The 25849-nt window shown below is 37.9% G+C and overlaps 2 protein-coding genes across 22 annotated transcripts in view; one reads left to right on the forward strand and one right to left on the reverse strand.

The window, feature by feature from the left end:
- The window catches only part of GEN1 (GEN1 Holliday junction 5' flap endonuclease), a 30674-nt gene extending 18896 nt beyond the window's left edge, over window positions 1–11778 (reverse strand). The window contains exons 1-5 of one of the 11 annotated variants that reach the window (XM_063790105.1): window positions 11677–11778; window positions 5528–5703; window positions 4055–4241; window positions 1687–1852; window positions 572–748 (exon numbers count right to left, since the gene is read on the reverse strand). In XM_063790105.1, coding sequence (XP_063646175.1) covers window positions 572–739 — 168 coding nt within the window. In that variant the 5' untranslated portion in view covers window positions 740–748; window positions 1687–1852; window positions 4055–4241; window positions 5528–5703; window positions 11677–11778. Of the gene's footprint in view, window positions 1–571; window positions 749–1686; window positions 1853–4054; window positions 4242–5527; window positions 6005–11298 lie in introns of those variants that run through there. The other 10 variants (XM_063790106.1, XM_063790104.1, XM_003949761.6 and 7 more) reach the window with 10 other exon arrangements.
- Window positions 11742–25849, forward strand: part of SMC6 (structural maintenance of chromosomes 6) — an 87438-nt gene continuing 73330 nt past the window's right edge. For 6 of the 11 annotated variants that reach the window (XR_010149625.1, XR_010149626.1, XM_054677695.2 and 3 more), the window contains exons 1-4: window positions 11885–12018; window positions 19733–19857; window positions 23961–24078; window positions 24875–24952. Coding sequence is in view for 8 of the 11 variants with exons in the window: in XM_054677695.2 (XP_054533670.1) it covers window positions 19738–19857; window positions 23961–24078; window positions 24875–24952 (316 nt within the window). In the remaining 3 variants the exon portion in view is untranslated. Of the gene's footprint in view, window positions 12019–19732; window positions 19858–23960; window positions 24079–24874; window positions 24953–25849 lie in introns of all 11 variants that reach the window. The other 5 variants (XR_010149627.1, XM_016947633.4, XM_016947646.4 and 2 more) reach the window with 3 other exon arrangements.

A 25849-nucleotide genomic window follows, 5' to 3' on the forward strand; every position in this document is an offset into this window, starting at 1 on the left:
CAGATATGTCTGGCAGAAGGTTTAGTTTGGTTGGCACCAAGCCATCACATATCTATAGTCTCCTATGCCCAAGCCTGAACTGTTGCAACCAAAATGTCTCCCGGCAGTATCTCTCCAACTGGGAACCAGTAAGTGTGAAGGATTTAACCATGTCCCTATCAATGGGCACTCGGGCTGCTTGCCAAATTTTTGTAATTATTAACAATGCTACATTGAACATCTTTATATCTCTCTCTTTGCATATTTGGAGGTATTTCTGAGGATGAAACACTAAACTGGAAATTCACGATCAAAGCAACACATTTTCATATGCAATTCGTGATGTATTTTTGAAAATGATTTAGAATCAAACCATGTGAAACAAACAAGTCAAGTTCTTATGAGATAAATCCACATTTTGAAGAGAATGAACTATGTGGCAATGATTTTTAATAACAGTAAGCATTTTAATTAGCAATTGCTACGTGCAAGGCATTACAGTAAGCATTTTATATCTACTATTTCATTTAATCAGCCCTTTAAAAAAGGTAGTTCGTAAACAAATGCTGAAAAAGAGAAAGAAAATAAACACCTTTGTATTCATAGTGAAATTCCTGTAAACAGTCCGGGCCCCATAAAGGAAAGTATCTCCATCATTGGTGAGGCAGCCATCGACATGACCACCAGCATTGAGATAAGCACACATGGCTTCAGCTTCCCCAGCAGCCTGAACCCAGGGGATTCCTAAGCATTCGAGCATATGGAGGCACTGAAAACAAAAAGCAGGTGCAAGATGTTAAAGAATGTTTTCGCTGCTCATTTATTTACTATTACACCTATTTCTGTATTACAAATATTAATAGTAGCTATTTTGGTGTTTTAAAAATTACGATATTTAAGAAACACTTGGAAATTTGAACAATGACTGAATATTTGAGGGCTTTAAGGAATGAACTGCCAAACTTTTACGTGTGCTAATAAAAATTATATTGTGGTTATGTTTCTTTTTATTTTTTAGGAATCATCTTTTAGAAAAGATGAAATACAGGGAATGATACAATATTATGTCTACGATTTGCTTCAAAATGATGTGTGGATAGGGGAATAGATGAAACAAGATGAGCCAAGATAATGGTTTAAGATTAGTGATGGGTTACTTTTGTGTTGATTTAAATTTTCTGTAATAAAAAATTAAGATTTTAATGTTAATTACAAAGTAATCCATATTCACATTTCATTGCTATTATAGTCAGATTCTGAAAATATCTTTAAATAATAATTAATCATATTAAGATTTACATCTAGAAGACTTCAATAATTTTTCTCACATGATGGTCAACCCAATATGCGTACTTCCAAAGAAGAATCTATCATACAGTTTTGGCTTGAATTTTAATGTTTGCATTTTTTTCTCATCTTGCCTTCCCTGTACAATGAAACTCTCGTATTGTGGGAAACTGTGGAGAAGTCAGCTGTCAGTGTCCTCCTAGGAAATCAAATGTTTGTGCAGAATGATTACATCATTTTGCTGATGCACAAATAATTTGCTGTGAGTTTCCTTTGGTTTATGAATTTAACCCCGCTGGGTAGCTTGTAGTCTGGCCTTATAGCCTAGTTCATTCTTTCTTGTAATACGCCATTCTTTTTTGTCATGTATCATTCTCTATCAGGGACTACTGAGTATGGTGGGGAGAAAAGGCTACTTACTTGTAGTTTCTAGAGACTGACAGAATAAATATCATTTCTTGCTTTGATTAATCACTTCCACGCCACATTACATAATAACTACCACTGTCAGATGTTGCCCAAGGCAGACAAGGTTCAAAAAGTCAAAGTACTATGTTGAAAAATATCACTTTTCAGGACGCTGGCCCTGTGATTTTAGAGAGACAGTTTTGTGACAGTGTTGCTTCGACCTTACCCCTAGGTAAAAAATAGCCTTTCAAAATACAGTTATTTCAACTTCTTGTACTATTTGCCACTTCAAATTTTTTCAAAGAACCAGCACAGAATTTCCTATAAGGCTGTTGCAATTTTTCCCACTCTATGTCTCTACCATGTGGGGTGGAAGTGGTATTGGAGGACGACTAATTTGTGCTTTTCATGCGAATACCTAAAAGATAGCAGTGGATTAGGAGGAAGCAGGGCCTAGTAACTGAAGAGTACAGAAATATAAAAATGACTAACAGGCAATACTGAACTGACACAAAATGCCTAAGAACACCATAATTACTGCAGCAATAAAGAAACAGGAATGGAGCAATTTTCTTAAGAAGAGATGGACATCTCTTTTTTTGTTTTATGCTGGTTCTTTAACACTCTAAGATTGAGGACCATGAATATTTCCAGGAATTGATTATACAAGAAGTAATTAGAACTTAGCACAGATATTTTCTTCAACTGCTGATAGTCATTAGGGTGGAATATTCACTAATTGAAAACTATTTTTAAAAGTGAGTAGAAAATAAAATTTCAGAAGAGGAGAAAAATGGCATAATCTTTTAACTAAAATTAAAAAGAAAAACAAATTCAAAGCAAATATGATAAAAGCTTATATCCTTAATACATAAAGAACTTGCACAAAAGAAAAATTAAAACCTCAAGAGGTAAGTAGGTAAAGGACATGATAGCCATTACCCAAAGGGAGACTAAAAATAGATGAAATGTTTAACATTACTATTAAAAGACAAATGCATATTAAATATCTTTGTTGTTGCACACTAAATATTACAAAGACAAGCCTCCTAACATCCAATGTTCTTGTGAGTGCACCGACACTGCTTCTCTGACATCTGCATTAGCAGAAATTAATCAGCAAGAGCAATAAAATCATTCCAAAACTTTGACCCATCAATCCAACATTGGGTAATTTTATCTAAAATTTCAAATCACAAGAAAACATTATATACACAAAAAATGTTAATCACACTTCCATGTAGAGAAAAACTAAAAAAGTAAATAACATATACAATCAGGGGTATGATTCATAGCTTCATACATGTTGTACAACCACTACAAGTTATGATTTTGATTAGAATGTGACAAAAGGGAAATATGACAACATGAAGCATTAAGTGAAAAGGCTAGGTTAAAAATCATGTGTACTACTACAACTCTTTAAAAATACACACATTTGAAAACAGACAAAAAAGGCCAGGCACAGTGGCTCACACCTGTAATCCCAGCACTTCGGGAGGCCGAGGCAGGCGGATCACGAAGTCAGGAGATCGAGACCATTCTGGCTAACACAGTGAAACCCTGTCTCTACTAAAAAAAAAACAAAAAAACCTTAGCCGGGTGTGGTGGCGGGCGCCTGTAGTCCCAGCTACTCGGGAGGCTGAGGCAGGAAAATGGTGAGAACCCGGGAGGCGGAGCTTGCAGTGAGCAGAGATCGCGCCACTGCACTCCAGCCTGGGTGACAGAGCGAGACTCCATCTCAAAAAAAAAAAAAAACCAACCAAAAAAAGAAAACAGAAAAAAAAAAGCTTCCTATTGTTTTAATTATATACTATAGATGATTTCTTTCTTAAGTTTTATACAAATATAAAATATAGCAATATTAAAGTAACATATAAATAATATGTTATAATGTAATGACAGTTTTTAAAATTACAAGCCCTAAGGGAAGCCAAATATGTATTCTGTATATGAACTATCATGAATTCTGAAAGAGTGAAGTATGAATTAATGAGATCTCATGTATTCTGGGACTTCTTTAAGTCCTGAAGGTGTTATAAAAGGTAATATGATCAAGTTCCTACCATGTACTAGTTGCTTTAGATATACTTTCTCTTATTTTTATCACATCCCTGCTGAGTATTACTGTTGTCATTTCACAAGGTAACATACAAGGTAGAGATAGGTTACAAATTTTGCTCAGTGTCTCAGAGTTTCTACATACCAGTGCCAGGAATGAAACTCAGGTCAATTTCACTCTAAAAAATAAACTCTTTTCTCTATGCACATCCCTGCTAGTCACAATAAAATTAATAAGTATTAAAGATGACAAACTATTAAGAGCAAAATGCACCCTTTAATTCAAATCGGAATTACTGAATCAAATCTGAATGCTCACCTCTCTTAAGACTGATTTAAAATGTGATCTCCCTGTTTTCTGAGACCACGATTTTCCAGAAGACCCATACCGAGTCTGATTCCTCTTGCTTATGACATCAGCTTTCAGCTTTGGTGGTTCCCCTTCCATAACAAATACCAGTTTTACATCCATTTGTGTTAAATATGAGATACGAAAAAATAAGTTCCTGAAATATATAAATTAGTAATATATTAATCATCATACACTGATAGTAAAAGTCAAAATAGTATAACACAAAGGCAAGAACATTAGACTAGTATCAAAAACGTTAATGTAATAACATTTTACTTAAGGTTTAATTAGAGTGGAAAACCACTGAATTTTCTTTTTCTTTGACAGAGTCTCACTCTGTCACCCAGGCTGGAGTGCAGTGGCATGATGTTGTCTCAGTGCAGCCTCAATCTCCCGGCTCAAGTGATCTTCCTGCCTCAGTCCCCAAGCAGCTGGGACTACAGGTGTGTGCCACCATGCCCGGCTAATTTTCTGTATTTTTTGTAGAGATGGGGTTTCACCATGTTGCCCAGGCTGGTCTTGAACTCCTGAGCTCAAATAATCCGCCCATCTCAGCCTCGCAAAGTGCTAGGAATACAAGTGTGAGCCACTGTGCCCGGCCAAAACCACTGATTTTTTTTTTTGAGGCGGAGTATCACTCTGTTGCCCAGGCTGGAGTGCAGTGGTGTGATCTCGGCTCACTGCAACCTCCGCCTCCCAGGTTCAAGTGATTTTCCTGCCTCAGCATCCCAAGTAGCTAGGATTACAGGCATCTGCCACCACACCCAGCTAATTTTTTTTTATTTTTAGTAGAGATGGGGTTTCTCCATCTTGGCCAGGCTGGTCTCAAACTCCTGACTTCGTGATCCACCTGCCTCGGCCTCCAAAAGTGCTGGGATTACAGGCGTGAGCCACCGCACGCGGCCAAACCACTGAATATTTTTAAGCAAGAAAGATTTATGATTATTCTAATTGCTATGTGGAAAATAGTTTGGGGTAGGGGAGGCCAAGAGCAAGAAACTAGTGAAGATGGCACTTCAGGAGTATAGATGAGAGATGAGGTTGGCATAGACTGAGGTGGTGCCTCTGGACACTGAGATAAGTTTGTGAACACAAAGTATATTTTGGAGGTAGAACTGGCAAGACTTACTGACGGATTAGATGTGGAGAGAAGTAAAATAGGGAGAAAATGTCTCCCAAATCTCCGGCTTTTAGTATCTGAAGCATCCTAGTGGATATGTTAAGTAGGAGATAGCTATGTGAGTCTGGAGCTCAAAGGGTAAGAGGTACGAATCTGAGTGCTTAATATAAAGATGGTGAATCTAGACATGTTAAACAGATCTTGAAACCTCAAAATGTAAAAGAATAACAACAACAAAAGAAAAAAAAAGGTGAAACAAAATCAAGATACCAAGACTGTTTATACATCATACATTTATACTCTAAGAGCTTTTACTATACCTGAGGTGGGGCTTCATGACGCTGCCCATCATTTTTTTGACTGTCTGTGCCTCACACACCCAGAGACTCAGATCAACTGCAATGGTTTTCCCACCAAGACTACGCAAGGGGATGTGTTGCTTAACAGGCTCCAAAATTTGCCACAAGTCATTCACTCCCATTCTGGTGATTATCTGCTGTTATGTGAAACACACTTTACAAAATATTGTTAAAGAAACAGAAGCTCATAACAGAAATTCAAACAATATATTATAAGCCAGTTCAGGATAATTCATAGAGGATATTCCTTATTGTTTTCATCAGTCAGCGTTTCAAAATGAATTAAGAACACCTGAAACGTTAAAATGGCGGTAATTGGCTTTTTCCCAGCTAAAAACAAGAGCTAACAAATGCAGAGATCGGTAGCGAATGCAAGGATGCTGTAAATCATTTTTGTCTACTTGAAAATTCACTCCTTGATTTACATACTTAGAGAATGGGACTAATTCTCTATCATACCCAGGAAAAACAAAAAAGAAAAGCAAGGAAGCATGCAAACAAACTAAAGAAAAATGGGGTTAATAAAGGAAAACTTAGAAAAGTGAGGGAAGAAGAAACAAGAGAGAAAATGAAGTTAGAGGAATACTGATGGACATAACTTTCTTAAAAGGGCGTTGGCTTTTTAAATTGCAAGGTCACATAATGTTCATTGTAGAAAAAGAAAAAAACTTTTAATCACTTATAACTTTTAACCACCACCCAAAGAAAACTAAAGTTAAACCTTTTTCCACGTACATGACATTTTAAAAACAAAATTGGCTTAAACTTTGCTACTATTATCTGGTTTGGTATTTTCTATAGGCCAGCTTTTCCTTATTATACATCTATATTTGGTTTTCTTTCCCTTTGTTATTATTTGGTAAAGACATTAAGTAGCATGTGCAATGAAAATTCAATCTGACGACACAAATACAACCCAGATTATCCTCTAAATAATGACCTCCATTCATTCCAGAAACACAAGGCAGGAGACAATAATATATTAAGTCAAAAGACTATCACCTTTATGCAGAAACCTTCTGAATAAAAAGTACTGTATTGTCCGTACCTTTAACAGAATTCGTTCTAAAGGTAAATTTTCTCAAATTGCACAAGGGTGCAAAGAAAATAAATGCTGGAAGGGTTGCTGTCTGTGACTTACCCTGTTTTTCTGAACCTGAATTTTATAGTGTGGCCAGTGCTGCCATAAGTATTATTCCTTTTTTTTTTTTTTTGAGACAGGGTCTCGCTCTGTCACGCTGGCTGGAGTGCAGTGGTGAGATCTCAGCTCAGTGCAACCTCTGCCTCCCAGGTTCAAGTGATCTGCCTGCCTCAGCCTCCCAAAGTGCTGGGATTACAGGCATGAGCCACCACACCCAGTCCTGCCATGAGTATTATTCTGTGTACTCATTTCTATGAAGTGTACAGTGACATCTATGGATGTCACTTTACAGATAAAAATATACAGACTTAAAGGTAAAGAAAGTATTTGGTAGTAACAGTGGCCCAGAATATTGTCCATTTCACATCCTGAAGCCCCACTGGTTGAATGTACCATTGTGGCATTAATTCAGTTACTGTGAAAAGTTGTGGTTAATTCTGGAAAAAGAGTGCGGTACACATATTCTCAAAGTCATTATTATGAAGAGAAATGAGACAAATTATTAACCCATCAGAACACATTAAACCAAAAGTCTGAGAAGAAAGTTATTGACAGTTTTGCTTTCCTTTGTGACTCACGGTGCACACTGGAATAGATTGCTATTGAAGACAATTATGCAATTCCTTTGTTCTAATTTAATTTAAATGTGACCCTGACCCTAGCAGTCAAAATTTTAAATGCAGGTTATCTTCTGGTTTAGCAATATCTCTTCCAGGAACTTAAGATATGTTACGTGGTGTGTATGGATTTATACAACAATATTCACTGTAGCATTGTTTATAATAGTAGACACTGAGAAGAGCTAGGTCTCCATAGAGGACTAATTAAGTAAATTATGGAATATTCAAACTAAATTAGATGATATAGCAAATAAATCAGTAGGATAGAAATACATGTACTAATAAAAAAACTGACCCAACTTTTAAAATGAAAACACGTATGAATATGTTAGGGATGATTACAGTTCAGGGATGGCAAGAACCACTTTTCAAAACATATCCCTTTGTGTTGTTTCATTTTTAAAATACCATATGCCTGTATTACTTTTCAAATTAGAAAAAAGTTAAAAAATATGTGACCCTATTTATTAGGAGTTGGAGAAATAAACCAGAAATCTTTTTAGATGGTTTGCCTCTTGGCTAAATATTAAGTGACAAATTTAAATAGAATTCATGGGTCAAATTAAAAAGTACTGTTCTGCAAATTTACAAGTACTTGAATATTAAATACTACTTCAGTATAGCTTTTTGAGGGAAGAGAAATTCACATTTTCTGGTTTCCTTCAGATTGCCTAGAACTAGTCCTGTGGAGTTGGCCAGGGCACATATTTTCTCTGGCAACTTCCAGTTCTAAGGTTCAACATTCCTACCCTGTTTCTAATGATTCCTTTCGTAGGTTGACTACACATACACAAATGAATAGTAGTGAAGATTGCCACCTAGTGCAGTGATGTTTATGATGGCACACATAAACACACATTTATATATAGGACTGCGATGTTAACTGTATTCCTTCTGAGGGTTATGGTAAAAAAAAAAAATAAATAAAACAGCAATAAGGTAGACTCTTGATTTTATAAACTGCAGTCCTCTAAGTATTTCAAGTATACTAAGATCATTGTGTAAAGCTGTTAATTAAATATATTATTAACGGGGGGCAGCCATGCCTAAAAAAAAAACAAAGTCCAGCACTGATTCGATGATTGGAAACCCCTAAGCAAGATAAAGAGGGCTTTTAACTAACCCCATAAATAATATCTTTAATATCACATGATTACTACAGTTAGAATTTAGTTTTTATTATTTCATTTCTTTTGTCGGAAACAAACCTGGTTTAAAGAATGATTAACCATGGTTAGTTCTGAAAGAGGAAAATTATGTGAAATGTACATTTTATTAGAAAGAACATCATAATATTTTAAGAACGCAATTAACCCCAAATCTCTGTTTCCATCATCAATTGTTTTCCATTCCTTATCACATGTTCTTTGCACCAGCTGTTCCGCGGAAGTGATATTAAGCAGCAATGGTTAAGACTGTAAAAGCATAAAACATTCCAAAAATGGACAGAATGCAACAGCTTCTAAGATATTAAAGTACAACTACACTGAAAGATAGAACAGATGGTTCTTGCATGAGGTCATAATCAACGTGATGAGGTTATTTGAAAATGGCTCAGCATTAAGTAAAATTTAAAAATACTACACTAGCCGGGCATGGTAGCTCATGCCTATAATCCTGGCACTTTGGGAGGTCGAGGCAGGCGGATCACCTGAGGCCAGGAGTTTGAGAACAGCCTGGCAAAATGGTGAGACCCCATTTCTATAAAAATAAATAATAAAAATTAAAAATACTACACCAAGAACTATGTATAATTTCATCTTGCTTTTTAGTTTTTTTACTATGGTGAAATTTTAAATTTTTTTGGTGTGGGATTTGGTGAGTTCCCACTCAAATCTTTTATAATGAATAAGTATATTGATGTCAATCTGTTCATACAATCAACATATATATATCAAAAGAAGTCTAACATCTTCATAATTTTTTAAGAATTAGCTGTCACACAAGTCTACTTACATGAATCAATGATGTAAGAACAACACATAGCAAATAACTTTATAAACGTATTAATGGCTTAAATTTATTTAGCTTACTTATTTGAATCAACAAAGTCAGAACACATAGCAAACCACTTCATAAGCAATGGACTTCAGATAGGAAGCCTAGGATTTGGGTTTTGAATATACCACTGATTAGGTGTATGACCTTGGGAAGACATTTAACCGTTCTACAAAATGACAGGTATTAAACCAGATGCGTTACAAGATTCTAATATCTGTAATCTAGTATTTAATATTTGAATTGCATGACCAACTGGTAGCATGGAATAAAAAAAAAATCACTCTATTTCAGAAAGTATTGCTTGGTATAATAGAAAGAACATAAATTTCCATCTTAAAGGACTTAAGAATCCACTTCCAGTTAAAACAAAAACAAGTCCTTTGATGTAACCATATGGTGCCCATAAATCAATTTAAGTTCCTAAAACTTCCTTAAAAGCTAATAAGCTTTTATTGGTTAATTATAAAACTGAATGAGGTGAGAAAAACACAGAACCTTGTTAATTTCACTAATGAATCAAATTTAAAGAACATAAAGAGGTCAGGGGCTTAACTGATGCAAAAATACACACTTTATTAAAGCAAGTTTTGCAATTTAGTTCAGCTTTAAGAAAAACATTAGAAAATTTACTTTGGAAAAGCAGAAAATGCTTAAATTTCCCAATTTCCATTTAGATGAGTATATATTCATATAAAGACTGGTAAATGGTGAAAACTATTTCAATGCAAGATTATATTTTAAGGGATTTACCACATAATCTCAGTAACTAATGCTGTTCTTTAAAATTATTTTTTCAATTTTATTTTCATATGAATTTAGCCTAAACGTTGAGGCATAATTCACGTTTATCAATAAATACTTATTAAATGTCTACTATTTAACAGGAAAGCTTTATAGGTGCTGGAGATACAATAATGGAAGATCAAGCCCTGCATTTAAAGACCTTAGTAGGGTAAGTGAGACTGCAGATAAAAAGGGCTTAAGAGGTAAGAAAGCAAGCTATAGTTGTATTTAGGAAAAAAGGTCCCCCACTTAGGAATCAAGGAACGGTTCCTGAAGCAAGTGACATGTAAGTAGGGACCTCCCAACTGTGTTTCCCATTGGTTACAACAAGGCCAGATGTTTTGGTCTATTTTGACTATGTCATATTTTTCGTTGATCCATGGCAAGGGCCACAGTAGGAATATAATATATATGTGATTACTTTTAGAAATAAAAAGTGACTTTGATGTAAAGAATTCCATTACCGGAGGCCAGAATTTCAACATCAATTTATTTGGAGGTGGAGTGAGGTGGCAGTCAATGCATTATTTTCCCCACACAGAAGAGAAGATTTTGGAGTATGAAAAGTAGGTTACTTGTTAGGTCAGCATATTCATGGGAAGGGTTGTGTAAAGACTGAAGCGAGAGTGTGGGGTTGAGAAGGGCGCTGAAACCTAAGCCAAGGAAGTTAAGACTTCATTACTTCTGACGTTTATTTAGGGCGTTTACACTCTAGGTTACCGTGGGGGAAAGACTGATTGTAAATAAACAACTACAATACCTTAAAGTAATTACTATAACAGAACTATATCCGAAATACAAGGTTAACACGGAAAAGGGAACACCCAACTGTGCCTATGGGGACCAGGGAGGGCTCTCCCGGGATGGCTTTGAGCGAGGCGTGGGAATTATCCCCATCGCATGCCCGGGGGAAGCACAGCGGGACCCAGCAGCTTCGGCCAAGCGCAAGCGGCCGGAGAACGCGCAGCTTTCCCGAGGCGGGGTGACGCAGGGCCCTCGCGAGTGGAAAACAGGGGCCAGGTCGCGGCCTGGCGGCTCGGTTCGGACTTCCTACTTTATTCAAAGGGAGTCATTGAAGGCGTTTTCGGAGGAGCAGCGAACAAAGAGCTCGTCCGTAAGCCAGATGGTCAAAGGAACCAGTTGGAGGACCCGGGCGGCGCCGTCTCTCCACGTCCCGCGGGACTTACCCGGACAACCCTTCCTCCTTGGCTCTGGAAGAAGCCCCTTCGTCATTTACCAGTTTGGCCTGAATCCTAACTACTGTGCCTCCAAATTTCTGAATTTTCTCAAAAGGAAAAAAAAAAAGGAAAGTCCTCTTTCTTTACCCAAGCAAAGACTAGCACCCCGGGCTCAACCGCCAGGTCCAGGAGCACCAGGAAGCGTTTCGAATCCAGCGCCGGGCCCGCGCGGCCCCGCCTCTTCCGGGAAGTGACTGACCCCTTTCCCCCAGTGGGGCCCGCTCGGCTTTCCGTCGCCGGCTCCCAGCCGGCCTAGCGGACGCATGCGTAGACCCGCTGCCGGGGGCGCTCAGTTATCGTTCCCTTTTACTTAGGCAAATCACTCACCTCCCCCGAGTCCGGTCACTGCGGAGCCGCCAGTGCCTACCAGCTTCCCTCACCCGCTAAGGGGCACTTCCGGCCTCTCAGATGCCGGCGGCGCGAAACCCCGCAACTGCGCAGGCGCGGGCGGAGCCCGAAGGGAGGGAGGGCGGGGCGCAGGCGCGGTTAGTACCGCGGTGGGCGCCGGGGCTCCCGGGATTCTACCTTCTCCTGCGGCCGGCACGCGGTTCCCAGCGGGCCAGCGGCGGTCAGCCGAGGTCGAGACGCCCGCAGGGTGGCCTTAGCGGCCGGTCGTACCACGGCAGCCCCGCCGATCAGGTTCCTTTGGGAGACTTCGACTTGTTGGCGGTAGGGTGAAGGCGCGCGTTGTCGCTTTCCCTTGCTCCGGGGTTCATCCTCCGCCCGCTGCCCCCTTGGCTGGCGACCCCCAGCCACCCGGGAGAGGCAGGGTCAGCTGAGCTGCGGCGGTGTTCATGGTCGTCCTTGCGGGCCCGGGCGGGAGATGTCCGTTCCTCGGGCGGGTCAGGCGGCCGGCGGCACCTTCGCGCGCTCTCCGAGGCGGCACCGGTCTCCTGAGCCGCGGGAAACCTGGCGTCTGCTCCGGGCCGTCCCCTCCTAGGCGGCCGTCCCCTCCTAGGCGGCCGTCCCCTCCCAGGCGGCCGTCCCCAGACTCTCCCAGGCTGTGGCGAATAACTGTAAAGCGGGGAGAGGTCTGGGGAAAGCTGGGGTAGGGAGTGGCTCTTAGCATGAGTCTGATGATATCTCGCAGGCGGCAACTGGTGTGTTTAAAGGGTGTATGCAAAGATCACTGAAATCGGATTTGTCATTAAAGCCCAGTTTTACGAAAATGCAAATTGTATTATCTAGAAAAATTAACATGTGTTCAAAGGTTTACTGATGGCATTTCTCTGCCCTCATTTCTTACGGAAATGAACCGGAGAAGAATCCCAATTGGGAATTGCGGAAAACAGGACTCTAGGGTAGAGAAAGGTTGTAGAACCAATAGGGTTTGAGGTAATACTGTGAAAATTCTTAGAGCAATCATTTGGTGTTTGAGCCCTCAAGACAGAAGTTTTGTGAGCGCTTATTACTCTGCATATGTCACGAGTAGTAGATTAAAAGCCAGTGTTTTAAAGGCAAACTTCTCAGTAATATATATTCAAAGGAAAAAAGAAAAACCCAAATCTCCTGACTTTTATATGGTTGCTGTGTGATCTTTTAACATGTACAATAGTATATACAGTGGCATGCAGTTTGTTCCATGGGTGTGTGGGTAGAGAGGGAACATATTAGAACTTCTATTTAGATTTACTTTATTTCATTTGATTTCACGTGAAACATAGGGTATTAATTTTATGTTGGAACATGTATTTCAAATTTCTTTTGCTTAATGGGTGCAAGTACAAAACGTTTGGAGGCCACTAGTATATTGCCTAAAAGCGTGTATTTATATCACAAAAAGCCAGAATTGTGTGACTCTGAGCAGGTTGGTACCACCTCTTTAAGTTTCAGTTCTTCTTATGCAAGTTGGAAGAAATAATACAGTTATCAGTGCATCCTCTGTATCCGTGGACTCAATCAAGGGACTGAAAATATTTCAGAGGAAAAAAAGTGGATGGTTGCACAGACATTTTTTTGTTCTTGTCATTATTCCCTAAACAGTACAGTATAACAACTATTCACATAGCATTTGCATTGTGTTAGGTTATATAAGTAATCTAGAGATAACTTTTAAGTATGTGGGGAGGTTATATGCAAATATGACACCATTTCATATAAGGGACTTGAGCATCTGTGGATTTTGGTATCTGAGTGAGAGAGAGGGGCTGTCATTTTGGAACCAATTCTTAGGGATTGACTGTACCTAGCTGACAGGATTCTTAAATATGTGGAGACAGAGAGGAAGAGAAAGTTATGTAGTTATATATCGACATCTGTCTGCAATCCGTATAAACCAGTTAGTATTGAGCCTGGCAAAAAGTACACAGGTCATGTTAAAGGTATTACAGTGAAAAACAAGTTTTATTCCCCAAAGGTTTATTTTACTGAGTGTATTTTGCTGAATCTGTAGAATTTTATGTAAAACCTACCTAAATCTTGACTGTCATTTTTAGACCAAAGTTAGGAAAAATAATTAAAGCTGTACTTGGCTTACTTTTAGGAATTAGTAAGTAACTCAAAATTTTACCATGATAGCTTGCATTATATTTAAGACACAATTAAATGCCATAGTTCTTTATACACAACGATAAGTCCAGCTGACTGAGGGTCAAGCGTAGTTGCTTAGGTTAATGTTAGCATTTTTGATTCACTATTTAAAAAAGTTAACATCTTTTCTCTCTGAGCATGCTTTTCTTGGTCACCAAATCCAACTACTTCCAGTAGCTTTCTTAGCTCCACCCACAAATCTTTCTCCATTGCAGAGTATACTTTACTACTGACTGGCCTCTATCTCAAAATACCTTAGGAGCACTTGAAACTCAGTGTTTTCTTTCTTTCTTTTTTTTCCTCTTTTTTTTTTTTTTTTTTTTTTTTTTTTGTTTGAGACAGAGTTTTACTCTTGTCGCCGAGGTTGGAGTGCAGTGGTGCAATCCTGCCTCCCGGGTTCAAGCGATTCTCCTGCCTCAGCCTCCGGAGTAGCTGGGATTACAGGCATGCACCACCACACCTGGCTAATTTTGTATTTTTAGTAGAGATGGGGTTTCACCACGTTGGGCTGGCTGGTCTTGAGCGCCTTACCTCAAGTGATCCATCCATCTCGGCCTCCCAAAGTGCTGGGATGACAAGGCGTGAGCTACTGAGCCCAGCCCAAACTCAGTGTTTTCAAATAAAATAAATTTCGTTCTCCCTACTTGCCAAACCTGTTCCATGAACTTATAATGGCATTTAGTATTAAGTGTGAAGATGAAACACAAAATGAAGTTTTATAAAGCACACCCAAAGTTTTGATTGACTTTAATAGTAACATTAGAGAATCTTTTTTTTTTTTTTTTTTTTTTTTTTTTGAGACAGCTGTTCACTCTTGTTGTCCAGGCTGGAGGGCAGTGACACGATTTCGGCTCACTGCAACCTCTGCCTCTCAGGTTCAAGTGATTCTCCTGCCTCACCCTCCTGAGTAGCTGGGATTACTGGCATGCGCCACCAAGCCCAGCTAATTTTTTTTGTTATTTTTAGTAGAGATGGGGTTTCACCGTGTTGGCCAGGCTGGTCTTGAACTCCTGACCTCAGGTGATCCGCCTGCCTTGGCCTTCCAAAGTACTGAGATTGCAGGCATGAGCCACCCGGCCCAGCCAATAATAGAATCTTTTTTTTAAGTTTAATGAAGGATAGACAAGATGAAGGACAGATTAATAGCCAATTTCACTCTTTATGAATAATTAACTGTCAAACTTCAGTTTATGCCAGTAGGAACCTGGGCGTTAAAGAGGTTTAACTGGGTTTTGACAAACCTGGATTTGGATCTGAGCTCTGCTATGTTAGAGCTATAGAAGCCTTTGTATGTTAGAACTAAGTTGTAGCTACGTAAATTCAAGTCATTTACTTGTGCCTCAGTCTCTCCTTTTGTAAAAATAAGGGCAATATTTATCTCATAAAGATGTTGGGGATCAAAGGAAATAGAAAGTGTTCATCTCAAAAGCTAAGTATGTAGTTATTCAGCAGATGTTAATTGTACTCACCCATTTGTACTCACCAATTCTACTAATTCAGTCTTTTAAATCTCTTGTTTTATCTCTTCCCTTTGTCCCTGATATTACCACTGCTTTTGTTTAGCAACTCATCTCTTCTGCTACTATTCTTACTTTCTGTTTCATCTATCTTCTATATTGAGCCACAGGATGTTTTCAGTACAGAAATCTAAGTGTTCAGATTTTATTAACTGAAATGCTGTGCTTTATACTTCCCAGTTTTGCTGATCCTGAAATTTTAGATGGGTGGACTTAATGAATAAGTCTCATATAATTTCATGATATATTCCAAGCAGTGTACTTAATTAAGCACATTCAAAATGAAGTTGTTTACCATAGAATAAATGTCTGTTGTGATAGGCAGAGTAGAATTGAGGATGTGGTAAACACAGGCCAGGGCAGATTCAGAAGTAGTAGTAATTTGCCTTTTTTAAAAAATGATAACACTTTTTTATTAAATTCTAATTCTGTTATGTGTGTCACTACTCTTAGTTCCTAATTTGGTATTAATAGGAAATATGAATTATTAGATACTTAATAAAATTTAGAATTCTGTTACAATGCATGATCTCTATCAAATTTCCTATGCATCTACATGCAATAATGAACTCTTGGTTATTAATTTTTTTTTTCTTTTTGAGACGGAGTATCGCTCTGTCACCCAGGCTGGAGTGCAGTGGCACAGTCTCGGCTCACTGCAACCTCCACCTCCTGGGTTCAAGCCATTCTTCTGCCTCAGCCTCCCGAGTAGCTGGGACTATAGGTGCGCGCTACCATGCCTGACTAATTTTTGTATTTTTAGTAGAGACGGGGTTTCACCATATTGGCCAGTCTGGTCTCAAACTCCTGACCTCGTGATCCGCCTGCCTTGGCCTCCCAAAGTGCTGGGATTACAGGCGTGAACCACCGCGCCCGGCCATTAATTTTTCTTCTTGAACTTATTATTTTATTGATAATCTTCATTGTTCCTGCTTGTATCCTGTAAGGGAGAAATGAGGTGTTCTTTAATTCTGTTTTTTTTAAATTATAAATAAGTAAAGAAATATTAAAAACTATGACGAGCTTTATGGATAAATTGAAAATCCCAGAGGAGGCTTTTTTCTCCTTTTTTTATTCCAGCATAATTAAAATATTTTTCTTTGCATCTGTAAATATGTTTCTTTAGCCTTTTGGAAACAATTTTACTGTTTTAATCTGTATCTGATGCTCTAGACATTCGAATCTGTGTTTGAAAATCCATCATCATTAAATTACAAAGTGATTCCTATTTTAAAAGGTAGGATCCTTCAGTGTCTGTTAGATGCAAGTTACCGTGGCAACCTAATAGCAAACTGCAAATCCCAGGTCATGCTCAGCAAATAAAAAACATGCTCAGCAAATAGAAAACATCGTCATCATGTAGTGTTTGGGTGTACTGTCTTCTGTATAGAATCTCACATTCCTTGTGAGAAGCGCATCACATTTTCCCTAGTGCGTTATCCATTAGCTTATGTCTGAGTGCTTGCTAACTGCATGATCATGTGTTAGGCATTAATAAAAACAGTTTCTAAAAGGGCATTAAATGTTGGGGACACCAAAAAGTAATGCTTTCTGTTTGCTCTTCTATAATAAATAAATTACTGCTCAGTAACTGAGAAGGGAATAGAGGGTGGTTAGCAGAGAAGAAAGTGTTGGAAAAATAATGGCCTGGTAGTATCTCAGGGAATTTAAATTAATAATAAACTGAAACTGATCTATGTTGATTCTTATTAAATATTTTGAAAAATATTTTTGATTTTAATAACAGTTTCAAAACATTAGATAATTTGTAAAAATGAAGCTGAATATTATGTAGATGTAACTGTAATGGTAATATTGTCTTAAAAGGCATTTGTTTAGGTTAAATATCCTTCTTTGGATGGTAAGTAATGTACCCTTTAAATGGTATTCGACTTCATAATATATAAGGTTCTTCATTGACTTCAGGATAGGATAAAGTCCCAGTTATTTTCCATGGTTTACATAACAGTTCAACTCTAATGTGCTTGTGAATCACCTTAAGTCTTGTTAAAGTGAAGATTCTGATTCACTTGCTCTAGGGTGGGGCCTGAGATTCTGGATATCCGATATGTGGATATCTTCCCAGGAGATGTAGATCTTGCTTGCCAGTCCTTGGACCACACTTTAAATATGAGGAGTCTACAAGTCCTTTTGTGGTCTGTTTCTTCCCTAATGCTCTAACTTTATTGCTTGCTAGCTGTGCCTTATAATTTATGACACTGTATCATGGACTTGCTTTTAGTATCCCCCTGTAGCTGCACTTTGCAAAATGTGGTGCAGGAATCCATGAGACTCTTGCAAGGGATCTACAAGGCCAAAACTGTTTTAATGATAATAGTAAGATGTTATTTGCCCTTTTCACTCTCATTCACTTATGAGTGTACAGTGGAGTTTTCCAGAGGTTACATGGCTTGTGAGATGTCATTGCTGTGACTGATGGAATATATACTGTGTGTCCCTTGTTTTAAAAGTTGCTCAGTTTTGGCCAGCCGTGGTGACTCACACCTATAATCCCAGCACTTTGGGAGGCCGAGGTGGGCAGATCACTTGAGGTCAGAAGTTTGAGATCAGCCTGGCCAACATGGCAAAACCCCATGTCTACTAAAAATAAAAAATTAGCTGGGCATGGTGGCACACACCTTAATCCCAGCTACATGGGAGGCTGAGGCAAGAGAATCGCTTGAACCCAGGAGGTGGAGGTTGCAGTGAGCTGAGATTGTGCCACTGTACTCTAGCCTGGGAGACAGAGCAAGACTCCATCTCAAAAAAAAAAAAAAGAAAGAAAAAGAAAAAAAGTTGTTTAGTTTTAATTTCTAATATAATAAATATTGATAGACATAAGCAAAAGCTCTTTGAAGTCCTTTGTAAAAGAGATTACAACCTTTGAGAACTGCTTCCCTCCATATTGGACTGCGGACAAAGAGACTCAGATCTGGAACTTGGAGCTATTTCCTTAGCCACAGCAACTGCTAGGCTAGGATAGCAGTTTCAGTTTCCCATATGGTCTCCAGTGACACTGCAGTGGGAGTGGTCTTCTCACCTCTGGGCAATGGGAAAAGTCCCGACTTTCCACTAGGCCTCCTTTGATACTAGCCAACTAGGAGAAGGAGTAGGTAACACCGTATTACTTCCTGTGTGGGTGGAAATCTAGGCTCTCTAGGTGGTCTCCGCTGACACCATTATCATGGCTCCCTACTTGTCTACTTAGCCTTCTTTGACTCTACCCCAGTTAGGGTGTTGAGATGCCACCTTGTAGCCTCACTAGGGTGGAAGTCCAGACTACCCACTTGGATTTTGCTTGCATGGGTAGGGGAGCCAGGTATATACATGGTATGGAGAGGGTTGCTATGGTCTAATATTTGGGGGATTTCAGTACATTGAGCCTAGAACTGTTCCTCATATTCTTATATCTTAGAAATTTTTGATTATGTTAGAGATTTTTGTCTCCTTTTAGCAAACAGTTAAATTAGATACCTATCATTTTAGGTCTTAAATGTACTCTAAAGGAAAAAAATGAAAGCAGCAGTCAAAGAGGTCATAAAGTTTAATTTTAATCATAAACTATCAGCTTTGACTGGAGATCCAGTATTCATATGTTTAGCAAAATCATGTGTAATTTAAAAGATGTTAATTTTCTAGGTTTAAATTTTGTAGTATATTGGCAAAAAATAGACAATCAACCTGGACTTTTTTTTTAGGGAAGAGTTAAAGGAAACCACTGGTGCTAAGCAATGTGCTTCAAAATATGATTCTTTGGGAAAACAACTTAAAAATTAAAAGTTTTATCTGATTACTTTATAACTTGTGAAAATTGTGCATTGCTTTGGAATAATTTCAGAAGTCACCATGCCATCTCTATGAATAGATTTAGAAAACTAGAAACCACAATTTCACAAAATCTTTTACCTTTTGTGAGTTTAGTAGTCACAACATTTAGGTAGGCTTATACTGATAAAATCTTGGCTATGAATACCTCTGAAGTAAAATCAACTAGTATAGAATATGCAGATGTTAAAGCAATACAAACTTACTATCTTACGCTTCTGTGGATTAGAAGTCCAACACAGATCTCACCGGGCTAAAATCCAGGTGTCAGTAGGGCTATGTTCTGTTTTAGGGCCTCTAGGGGAAAATCTATTTCCTTGCCTTTTCCAGCATTTTTTGACTGATGTCCCTCTTCCTTAGTGCAAGATGCAAGACTAATTTACTTTAATTTTTAAGGTAAAAATGGATGGACATAGTACCTAAAGTTTAATTAGCCTTGTTAGATTTATTTTGTTAAGTTTAATGTATATGGAACTTGATTTACTTCATTGTTACTATAAATATTTGTTCAGACCTGATGGCCAAAAGAAAGGAAGAAAATTTTTCCTCTCCTAAAAATGCCAAAAGGCCAAGACAAGAAGAATTGGAGGATTTTGATAAAGATGGTGACGAAGACGAATGTAAAGGTACTACTTTGGTAAGCGAAAAATTACAAAATTATGCTTTTTGATATGTTTTTCTTGTCACATTCATCATATCACATTCTGTGATAACTTAAAATCAAGAAAAAGTAATATGATTTTTTAAAAGTTGAGGTAAAATCTGTTCTGGCTAATTTTGAAGCTTATGTTAATTATTAGAAAAATTAATAGAGAAAATAAAGAACTGAATGTATAGAAACGTGAATAAAATTGACAAACTTTTAGTAAGACCAAGAAATGCAAAAAGATAAAAGACACAAATTACCAATATTGGGAATAAAATAAGGGCTGTCCACAGACCCTGCAGACATCCAAAGGGTAAGGAAATACAGTTAGCAACTCTACACACATAAATTTGACAACTTAGGTGAAGTGGACCAATCCTCAAAAAGGAAAAATTACCACAAGTCACCCAGTATGAAATAGATCATTTGAATAGCCCTATAACTACTAAGGAGATTTAATTCATATTTTTAAATTCCTATGAAAGAAATCTACAGGCCCAGTTGGTTTCACTGGAGAATTATACCAAACATTTAAAGAAGAATTAACATGAATCTACACAGTCTTTTCCAAAAATCATAAGAGAACACTTTTCAATGTATTATCTTGATGCCAAAACCAGACAATGAGGGACCCCCAAAAAAGCAAACTGTAAAACCAGTATACCTAATAGATATGGTTGCAGAAATGCTGAACAAAATATTTGCAAGGAGAATTCAGCAATGTAGTTGTTACTTGGTATTCAAGCAGGATTGGTTCACAGGACTCCGCTTCAGACCAAAATCCACTGATGCTGAAGTCCCTTATAATCTGCCCTGTGTATTCACATCTGCAGAACCCGCAGATAGGAAAAGCCAACTATATGTAAAAAGAATTATACGTCATAATTAATGGGTTTATTTTAGGTATACAAGCCTGATTTGGTATCCAAAAATCAATCATTGTGATTCACCATGTTACAGGCTAAAGAAGAAAAATCACATGATTATATCACTCAGTGCAGCAAAAGTGTTTGATAAAATTCAACACCTGTTCATGACTAAAACTCTCAGAAAAATAAGAATAGACTGGAACTTCCTCAACATGTTAAAGAGCACTCACAAAAAAACTGACAGCTAACATTATACTTAATGGTAAAACATTGGATACTTTTCCCCAAAGATCAGGAAGAAGACAAAGGTGTTTGCTTCTGTCACTTATTCAACATAGTGCTAGAAAATCTAGCAGTGCAAACAAATCAAGGAAACAGAAGGTATAGAGTTTGGAAAGGAAAAACACACACAAAAACTGTCTCTGTTTGCAGATTATGTAGATAATCCATTTGTTCATTATCTACATAAAAAATCTCAAGGAATCTACAAAAAACTCTTAACATGAATAAATACATTCAGCAAAGTTATAGGATAAGGTATTTTTAAAATGCTTTACTTTTATATACTGGCGTTGAACACATGGACGTTAAAATTCAAAATACCATTTTCAATCACTCAAAAAAAAACGAACCACTTTGGGGCGATGCAAATTAAAACAACATTGAGATACCAACACACCTGATAAAATGGCAATAGTTCAAACCACTGAGAGCACCAAATGCTGACAAGGATGTGGAGCAACAGGAACTCTCATTCATTGCTGGTGAGAATGTCCAGCCACTTTGGAACACACTTTGGCAGTTTCTTACAAAACCAAACATCCTCTTACCATACAGTCCAGCAGTTGAATTCCTTAGTATTTACTCAAAGGAGTTGAAAACTTACGTCCACATGAAAACCTGTGCATTCATGTTTATAACAGCTTTATTCATAATTACCAAAACTTGGAGGCAACCAAAATGTCCTTCAGTAGATAAATGGATAAATAAACTCTGGTATATCCAGATGATGCACTATTAGTATTAAGCTATTAAGCCATGAAAAGACATAGAGGAACCTTAAACGTATATTACTAAGTGACAGAAGCCAGTCAGAAAAGGCTACATGCTGTATGATTCCAACTATATGACATTCTGAAAAAGGCATAACTATGGAGAGTTAAAAATCAGTGGTTGGTTGCTAGGGGTTGAGGAAAGGGAGGGATGAATAGGTTGAGCACCGGATTTTTAGAGCAGTAAAAATAACTGTACTATACTAAAATGGTGGAAACATGTCATTATAAATTTGTTCAAATCTATAGAATGTACAATAATATCGAGTGAACCCTAGTACAGACTGTGGACTTGGGTTGATAATGATGTGTTAGTGTGGGTTCATCATCTGTAACACATGTACCACGCTGATAGTGGATGTTGATAATGAGGGAGACTATGCATGTGTGGGGGTAGGGGGTATATAGGATATTTTTGTATCTTCCTCTCAATTTTGCTGTGAACCTAAAACTACTCTTAAAAAATTAAGTATTAAAAAATGAAATACTTAGTTAGGTCTAAAGCTAGCAAAATATGTACAGGACTAATATGGTAAAAATTATATTGTGCTGATGAAGGGAATCAAAGAATACCTGAATAAATGGAGACACATACTTACTCATGGATTAGACAGCTCAATATAGAAATTATGTCAATTCTCCCCCAAAATGATATGTAAATTTAAATGCAGTTCTATTAAAACCTCAGCAAGATATTTTGTAGGTATATATTTTATTCTAAAATTTAGGTGAAAAGGCAAAGGAACTAGTAAATATACCTTGGTACATCCATACCATAAAATATAGCTTAACAATAAAAAGGAGCGAACTACCGATATAGGCAACAACAGAGAATTAGGCTGAGTGGAAAAAGCCAGTCCCAAGAGGCTACATTTTGTCTGTTTCCATTTATTTAACATTTTAGAAAGGGCAAAGTTAATAGAAATGAACAGATTGTGGGTCAGGGTTAAGGTGGGATGTGGATGTGACTATAAAAGGGCAACATGTGGGATCCTGGTGATGATGGAAATATTCTGTATTTTGACTATGTCAATGTCAGTATCTTGGTTGTGATATTGTACTTTAGCTCTGCAAGATGTTACAATGGGCGGAAACTGAGTAAAGGGTACACAGGATCTCATTAAGGATTGCACGTGAATCTGTTATTATTTAAAAATAAAAATATTTTAAAAATTCGTCAACCATGATTTCCAGTGTTCTACTCATACAAGGATGTAAATGTTTTCTACTGTTTAATAAGACGTATGTCCAGAAGAAGAGAGCCAGGGAGTTTTTAAAGAAATCTTTAAAATACCTGGAGACTTGAAAATGGTCTTCAAAAAAATTAGAAGACCTGATAAAATAAGGCTGATTTGTTCTGGTACTTAGATAACTACAAAGTGCAAGTGACTACCATTTGCCAAACTCTTGGTTAAACCATTTGTAAACCTTATCTAACTTAATGCTGATATAATATTTATAGTATAGGAAATATTATTCCTGTTTTATGGACTTGGAAACTGTATATTCTTTATACATTGCCAAAAGTCACACAGTTGCCATAATAAGTGACAAAGTCACAAGAAGAGCAGGCTTTACTTTTTAAGAACATGTACTCTGCTCTCTGAATTGAAATAGTGAATGTCAGATAGTGAATTCAGTGTTGAATGCATGGCTGGATCGTCATCTTTCAGAGGTATTCTAAATAAAGTATATAGGAAGTTTTACTATGCCAATTGGGATAGCAGTTCTCAACAAAGGGGATTCTTCTCTCTCCCTTTTGCGCCCCCCAGGGACATTTAGCAATGTCTGGACATATTTTTGGTTGTCACAACTTAGGGGCAGGTATGTGTTGCCGGCATCTAGTGGGTAGAGGCTGGGGATGCCACTAAACATTCTGCAATGCACAAGACAAACCCCCTCCACTAACAAAAAATTATCAGACCCAAAGTGTCATTGCCAATATTAAGAAACCTGGTGATACACTTTTAAATCCTTTAAAGATTTTAGAATGAGTACTGACTCATAGAAGGTTCCCATTTAATTTCATCTTATTCATTGAAGTTACCATTATTCACTTTCTGTAAATTTTTTCATTGGTGATGGTGCTAGTCTTTCTGATGCCAACAATGCTTGAATGGTTATAATGAGTGAATTAGATTGACCATTTTCTCCCATTGTTTTTTATTAATAGACTGCAGCAGAAGTTGGAATAATTGAGAGTATTCACCTAAAAAACTTCATGTGTCATTCAATGCTTGGACCTTTTAAGTTTGGTTCTAATGTCAACTTTGTTGTTGGCAACAATGGAAGTAAGTGTTTTTTCCCTTCCCGTTTGACTTTGAGCAGTACTTTGAGATTAGAGTACATTAACTTTTTGAAATAGGTGACTATTAGTGCTAATAAGTATTTTTTCTATATATGTATAACTTGTGGTTATGAATATTCTTGGTATTTGCTGCCAGTGTACACTTAAAGAAAATACTGAGTTAACTCTAGGTACATTACTTAAGCAATAGGGATAAACATTTCCTGCTTATGTTTTTAATCTATTTATCTTGGAATCTGTACCATAGAAGGGTAGACAAGCGATCCTCATTGCAGTTGAGGCAGCCTTGTGTCTTGCCTTACTAAACATTGTAAGAGCACAAATGAAGTGACTTGGCAATCCAAACATAAAAGTAGTTCTCACCAGGTGGCCAATAAATGCTTTAAGAGGAGGTGGTATTTGTGCCAGTTCTTGAATGAAAATTATCGATTATTTAGGTCTTATTGGCAAGAAGAAGCTGAGATGTTCCAGGCAAAGATTGCTCATTAGCTAAGGTTTGGAGGAGTAGAGGTAGATGTGTATAGGAACTGGTGAATAACCTTATATGGTTTATTGTATGGTGGACAGTGGAGAGAAGCAGAAGCTGACTGTGGAGAGTCATGCTCTAGGCAATATTGTTGAGGATCTTGAATGTCATGTTAAAGAGTTTGAAGTTTTATTTTGAAGACAGTGGGGAACCAATTAGAGTTTTGTTTGTTGTTTGGTGGTTTGGGGTTTTTTTGTTTTTTTTTTGTTTTTTTTTTTGTTTTTTTGAGACAGAGTCTCCCTCTATCGCCCAGGTTGGAGTGCAGTGGTGCGATCTCGGCTCAATGCAACCTCTGCCTCCCAGGTTCAAGCGATTCTCCTGTTTCAGCCTTGTGAGTAACTGGGATTAGCGTGCCTTCACGCCTGGCTAATTTTTGTATTTTTAGTAGAGACGGGGTTTCACCATGTTGGCCAGGCTGATCTCAAACTCCTGAGCTCAAGTGATCTGCCCACCTCGGCTTCGCAGAGTGCTGGGATTAACAGGTGTGAGCCACTGCGCCCGGCCACAATTAAAGTTTTTGAGTAAAGGAATGGCATGGCCACAATTCTTGAAACAAACTGACCACATTGTGGACAATGGATTAGAAGGGGAAAAATACAGAAGGCAGAAAGTTTCTGGGCAGTTCTGTGGTAGGCCCGCCAAGAATGAGGTGTTGGCTGCTGGGCTGAGAAGGTACACAGGGAGAGGAGGCTTGCCAGAGTCTACCAACTGGTGACAATGCTAGAATAGGAAGCTAGGTTATGTGTAGCTCTGCAGTCCCTTTTGTTGTTTTTCTTACTTTATCATTCAGTCAGGAAGAAAGTATCTCTAGGAGAAACAGATGGACAAGGGGATCACTGTTTTAGAGGGGTCACATGGGACAAGAAATAAATACTGATGGGTTCTGAAGTTAGGTCTTTTAACTTTTGAAACAATGATTTTTATTAATAAAACCTAATAGAAGAGGAAATAATGCAAATAGTGGAGGCAGTGCATTTGGTAATGAAGAAAAGAGAGTTAGAATAGGAACTTTAAAGGCATTCCAGGAAATAAATTGGGTTAATCAGTGGTGTGTGTTAGTTACTTTGTGTTACTTTGCAGAAGATAATGGGCTAATAGTAGTTGATTGGATTGGTTGAATGGAGTTCAGAAAATGGTTACCATATTCTGTGTGTGTGTGTGTGTGTGTGTGTGTGTGTGTGTATGTGTGTGTGTGTGTGTTTAAAGAGAAAGGATCTCTCTCTCCGGG

The sequence above is a fragment of the Pan troglodytes genome, chromosome 12, assembly GCF_028858775.2.
Source record: "Pan troglodytes isolate AG18354 chromosome 12, NHGRI_mPanTro3-v2.0_pri, whole genome shotgun sequence".
In the NCBI taxonomy this organism is placed as follows: Eukaryota; Metazoa; Chordata; class Mammalia; order Primates; family Hominidae; genus Pan; species Pan troglodytes.